The sequence below is a fragment of the Penaeus chinensis genome, chromosome 19 (genome assembly GCF_019202785.1).
Source record: "Penaeus chinensis breed Huanghai No. 1 chromosome 19, ASM1920278v2, whole genome shotgun sequence".
Lineage (NCBI taxonomy): Eukaryota > Metazoa > Arthropoda > Malacostraca > Decapoda > Penaeidae > Penaeus > Penaeus chinensis.
In genome coordinates this window covers 4,555,946-4,560,945 of record NC_061837.1, presented here as the reverse complement: position 1 = coordinate 4,560,945, position 5,000 = coordinate 4,555,946, and the positions used below count along the sequence as shown (strand labels likewise).

At 41.0% G+C, this 5,000-nt stretch overlaps 1 protein-coding gene across 1 annotated transcript in view; it reads left to right on the top strand.

Moving 5' to 3' along the window:
• LOC125034886 (glutamate receptor 3-like) overlaps nucleotides 1-2,873 on the top strand; it is a 30,383-nt gene extending 27,510 nt beyond the window's left edge. Inside the window, exons 18-19 of the mRNA XM_047626934.1 lie at nucleotides 1,312-1,447; nucleotides 2,064-2,873. Of these exons, the coding sequence (XP_047482890.1) occupies nucleotides 1,312-1,447; nucleotides 2,064-2,144 (217 nt within the window). The 3' untranslated portion in view covers nucleotides 2,145-2,873. The remainder of the gene's footprint in view (nucleotides 1-1,311; nucleotides 1,448-2,063) is intronic.
• The last annotated feature ends 2,127 nt before the right edge of the window (nucleotides 2,874-5,000 follow it).

The window sequence follows — 5,000 nt, the reverse complement described above, 5'->3', positions numbered from 1 at the left end:
AGGGCGGGAGAGTTGTGGGGTAGGGCGGGAGGGTTGTTGGGGTGGTGGAGGGGGAGGAAGAGGAAGAGGAGGGGAAGGAGGAGGACGAGGACGAGGAAAAGGAGGAGGACGAGGAAGAGGAAAAAGGGGAGGCGGACGACGAGGACGAGGGCGAAGAGAAGGAAGAGGAAAAGGAGCAGGACGAGTAAGAGGAAAAGGAGGAGTAGGAGGCCTTGCACCCTCAGGGCTACGGGATCGCTTGCTATTTAGGGGGGAGGGGTATGTGTGTGTGTGTGTGCTTGTTTGTTTGTATGTGGCCTCATCAGGTCACGTATATATAGATTGTTTACTTGTGTATGGCTATGTGGGCGCACTATATGTAGATCAGAATAACAATTTCATTCTGCATTTACCTCTCTTTCTCCCCAACCCCTCTCCCTTTGCCCATTCTCCCACACCTCCCTCCCCCCTTCCCTCCCCCCATCCTCCTATCCTCCTATCCCCCTATCCCTTGACATTACCCTTCACGGCCCACTATCCCTTTCCCCTACTTATCCTTTCATCTTTTCCCCTTTCCCATTCTCTTTTTTCTTATTCACTCTATTTCATCCTTCTCCCTATTCTCCCTTACATTCCCTCCCTTTTCCTCCCTTTTTCCAATCTTTCGCTCCTCCCTTCCCCTCTCCCTCTGCGTTCTTCCCTTCTCGCCTCATTCCCTCCGTCTCTCCATCTATCGTTATCCTTCCCCCTCTTCCTCCCCTCTCCTCCGTGCCTATCCCTTTCCCCCCTTCTTCCCACCTTTCCCCTCCCCCCTTCCCCCTCTCCTCTCTTCTCCTCTCCCTTTCTCCCAATTTTTCTCCGTACCTCTCCTTTCCCCTCCCCTCTCCTCTCCTCTCCTCTCCTCTCCCTTTCTCCCAATTTTTCTCCGTACCTCTCCTTTCCCCTCCCCTCTCCTCTCCTCTCCTCTCCTCTCCTCTCCTCTCCCTTTCTCCCAATTTTTCTCCGTACCTCTCCTTTCCCCTCCCCTCTCCTCTCCTCTCCTCTCCTCTCCTCTCCTTTCCCTTTCTCCCAACTTTCCTCCCTATCTCTCCTTTCCCCTTCCCCCTCTCCTCTCCTCTCCTCTCCTCTCTCTTTCTCCCAATTTTTCTCCGTACCTCTCCTTTCCCTTCCTCTCCTCTCCTCTCCTCTCCTCTCCCTTTCTCCCAACTTTCTTCCACACCTTTCCTCTCCCCTCCCCATCCCCCTTTATCCTCCCCCTCCCCCCCTTTATCCTCCCCTCCCCCCTTTACCCCCACCTTCCCCTTCCCCCCACCCCCTCCTCCTCTCCTGAAGGCTGGGTCGCATGATCTCTGCCGGCCTCGTCAACAAGTGGGCCCAGGACGAGGTGCAGAAGGTGTCGAGGACGAGCGCCACCTCGAGGAAGGGCGTGGCCGGAGGTCCTTCGGCGATCACCCTCGAGCACCTTCAGGTTAGGATTTGGTTTTTCGAGAATTTGTTCGAGTATTTTTCTCTCTCTCTCTCTCTCATTCTCTCTCTCTCTCTCTCTCTCTCTCTCTCTCTCTCTCTCTCTCTCTCTCTCTCTCTCTATCTCTCTCTCTCTCTCTCTCTCTCTCTCTCTCTCTCTCTCTCTCTCTCTCTCTCTCTCTCTCTCTCTTTCTCTCTCGCTCTCTCTCTCTCTCTCTCTCTCTCTCTCTCTCTCTCTCTCTCTCTCTCTCTCTCTCTCTCTCTCTCTCTCTCTCTCTCTCTCTCTCTCTCTCTCTCTTTTTGCATGTTTATATTTTTTTTTTATCTTGTTTCGAGTTTTTTAGGAAAATGTTTTTTAAGTATGTAGTATATTACGGTCTTATTATGATGTGAACTAAGGTGTAATATAGTATATTCCGATATGTATATATTTAGTATATTTCGAGGGTGAAATAATTATTTTAGGTATGCAAAATATGTTCTATTACTCAGACCACTTTCTGTCTAATACAGTTTACCAGTAAGTACAAATAAGAACAGCATTAATTCCATCGTCATTCTAGAATCTTTTCAAGAAAAATCGTTTTGTAATTTGAAATAGTTCACTTTTCCTCCACCAGGCGGCATTCTTCATCCTCCTCATCGGTTTCCTGGTGTCGCTTGTGGCCCTGTTGGTGGAAATCGTCGCCAAAAAGATATAGGATTTCCTTTTTCATTGTTTATTCGATAAGATTATAATAGAGGGAAATGGTTAGTGTTTTTTGTTGTTGTTTTTTCACAGGTAAGCGGTTTGATGAATTCTTTGTATGTTTGTTTGTTTTTGTTTTTGTTTTGATCAGTGGGTTGATTAAGTTGATTGATTACTCGTGGATGAAATTAGTAGGTGGAGCAAATAGGTAATAATGAAGTGAATTCTTGAAATAAAAAAAAGGTCTTTCGACTGAGCAGGAAAAAATCGCAAGAATAACAAAAATATTAATACTGAGAAAAGGACAAAAATACAATGCGGTTTTAATTTGCGGGATTGGTATAAGGGTAAAATATCCGATTTTTGTTATTGTTATTATTTCTATTTTTTGTTTTTTTATCCGTTTTATTGTATTTTGTTTTGAGTGTCGCTTTCATTCATTCACCTTCCATTTTTTTCCGTTTTCTTTGATTATTTCATTTCACTTTACACTTTCCAATCAACCGAATTTCGTCTGGTGTTATCTTCTGCAAATTTACAATTTCATATAGTCCTAAATCAAATACAATGCCATGTATAATGTATAAAAGTGAAGTAGTGTTATCTCCTTGTGACGGTAATGACTCAAGATAAAAATTAGTGATGATTAAATCAGATTTTTATTCCCTCTGTCTACGATATGTAATCTTGGGAAATTTATAAAAGCAGCCATAATTAGATTAAACACTTATTGTTGCTTTAATGTGTGATGCAGCGTATTTATTTTCTATTTGATTAGGTTATAAAAAATACAGTATTTTAATCATGTCTGATTGATTATTCAAAAGCAAAATTGAAAAGCGCAGAAAATCGTGAAAAAAAATCAATAGATTCCCAAAACTGAAGAGAGAGAGAGAGAGAAAGAAAGAAAGAAAGAGAACGACTTCCAGTTCGTGTATAGTGGGTTTTCCTACATTTTATCTTTAATGTTGACACATTTTTCACATTGAACCACCTTGTAGAGACCAATAATGTTTGTTGTCTTTTTCACCTATCACCTATAATAGAGTATTTAATACTCTATTATACCAGACCTTTTTCTAGGATCACCATAGGCCTGCATATTGCTCTATAATAACTCCATTCCTTATTTAAACTACGCCACTCATAGTTCTTGCTGGACGACCGAAAGGCTTCGCTCTTGAGGAAGCCCACAAGATGCTTAAAGCCCCATCTCCCTGTGGCCGATCGGATACACTATGGAAAGGGAGCTATGCTTGAAGCCATACTTGCCTATCTCCGGCTTAAGAATAACGCCCGCCGACCGAGGTTGGTGGAGTGGCTGAGACGAGGCCTTACTCCCAACGACCTCGACTTCGACCGAGTCATGTCACTCTCCGATCTTGCTCGACCTGCGTTCAAGGACGGACTTGTCCCTTCGTCAGCCTCGTCTTGAGTCTGGTCAGGTTATAACGAGTCCAGTTTTCGCCTTCTACAAATGTTCGTCTAAACCGAGGAAGGTACTTATGAGATAGGTAGCGCCATTTGTTTTAAATTACATTGCGCTAGCTTAAGATTGTTGTATTTATTGGTGCTGTGCATATTTCTTTCAGTCTATTTTGGACAAGACGCATGCCGTAAGTGAAGTCAGATAAACCCTGATATCGGCGCCCACTTCTGTTGATTTCAGTTTTCACTCATTCTAAAACAATTACATATATATATATATATATATATATATATATACATACACACACGCACACACACACATACATACATACATACATATATACATACATACATACATACATACATACATATTAACGATAATTTAAGATTTTCTTGCCTTCGCCCACTCATTCATTCACTCACTCATTCACACAATTAGACTTTGGCGATTTTCCACGTAGGAACCACCACTTTAGGGTAGCCATGCGCATAATCACGTGTTGAATCATCTACTCCGCGCATGTATAGGCCTTATCAGTTGCGTCCTTATCTGCAGTTTCTTGCAATAACCTTTTTTTTCTGTCGAATTTCAAATAAATTTAAGTTTAATGGCATAGAATCGAGATCATTTCGAAACTACTGAAAAAGCTTTTCCCTTTTCTCCTTATGTTTTTCCTTCTGTATCGTACAGTTTCAGCGGTTTACTTTTCCTCAGGAAGCCGTTACTAGATAGTAGTAGCTATCTCAAAAACAAAAATAATAATAGGAATGATAATGTTACTACTAATAATAGTAATAATGATGATGATGATGATGATAATAACAATGATAACAACAACGATAACAATTATAATAATAATAATAATAATAATAATAATAATAATAATAATAATAATGATGATGATAAAATAATAATAAAAAATCATAATAAATATAATAATTATTATAATAATGATGATAATAATAACAATAATAAAAAATAATAATAGTTAATGGTTAGTGGTTACAATGCAAAATACATGTGCTGAACATTAAAGGTTATATACCACCATAGAAAGGTGTAATAGTGAAAGGGGTAAAGAGGAGGTTAGTTGATGATTAAAGATGCTACAAACGTCGTATAGTAGTTCAGGAGGGTAGGGATTAACAAGGGCGATTAGATCAAAGCTGTTAAAGACGAGTGTGGGATTCTGCAAGGATATCTGTAGGGTAATGTAGGGATTAACAAAAGCAGAAATGGTATATAAAAGGATGATCACATCACAGTTTCAGGAAGAGGATAGAAGGAATGTGAGCAGAGAGATTGGGTGATGAATGAAGTGTTAGCATATTATCTTGGGTCATGATTAGATAGTTTTTTTTTATATCTTCGAGAGTTTCTGAAGTGGATTGGGAGGGAGAGGGAAGGGTGGAGTGAAGGACAGTATTGGTGTATAAAGCA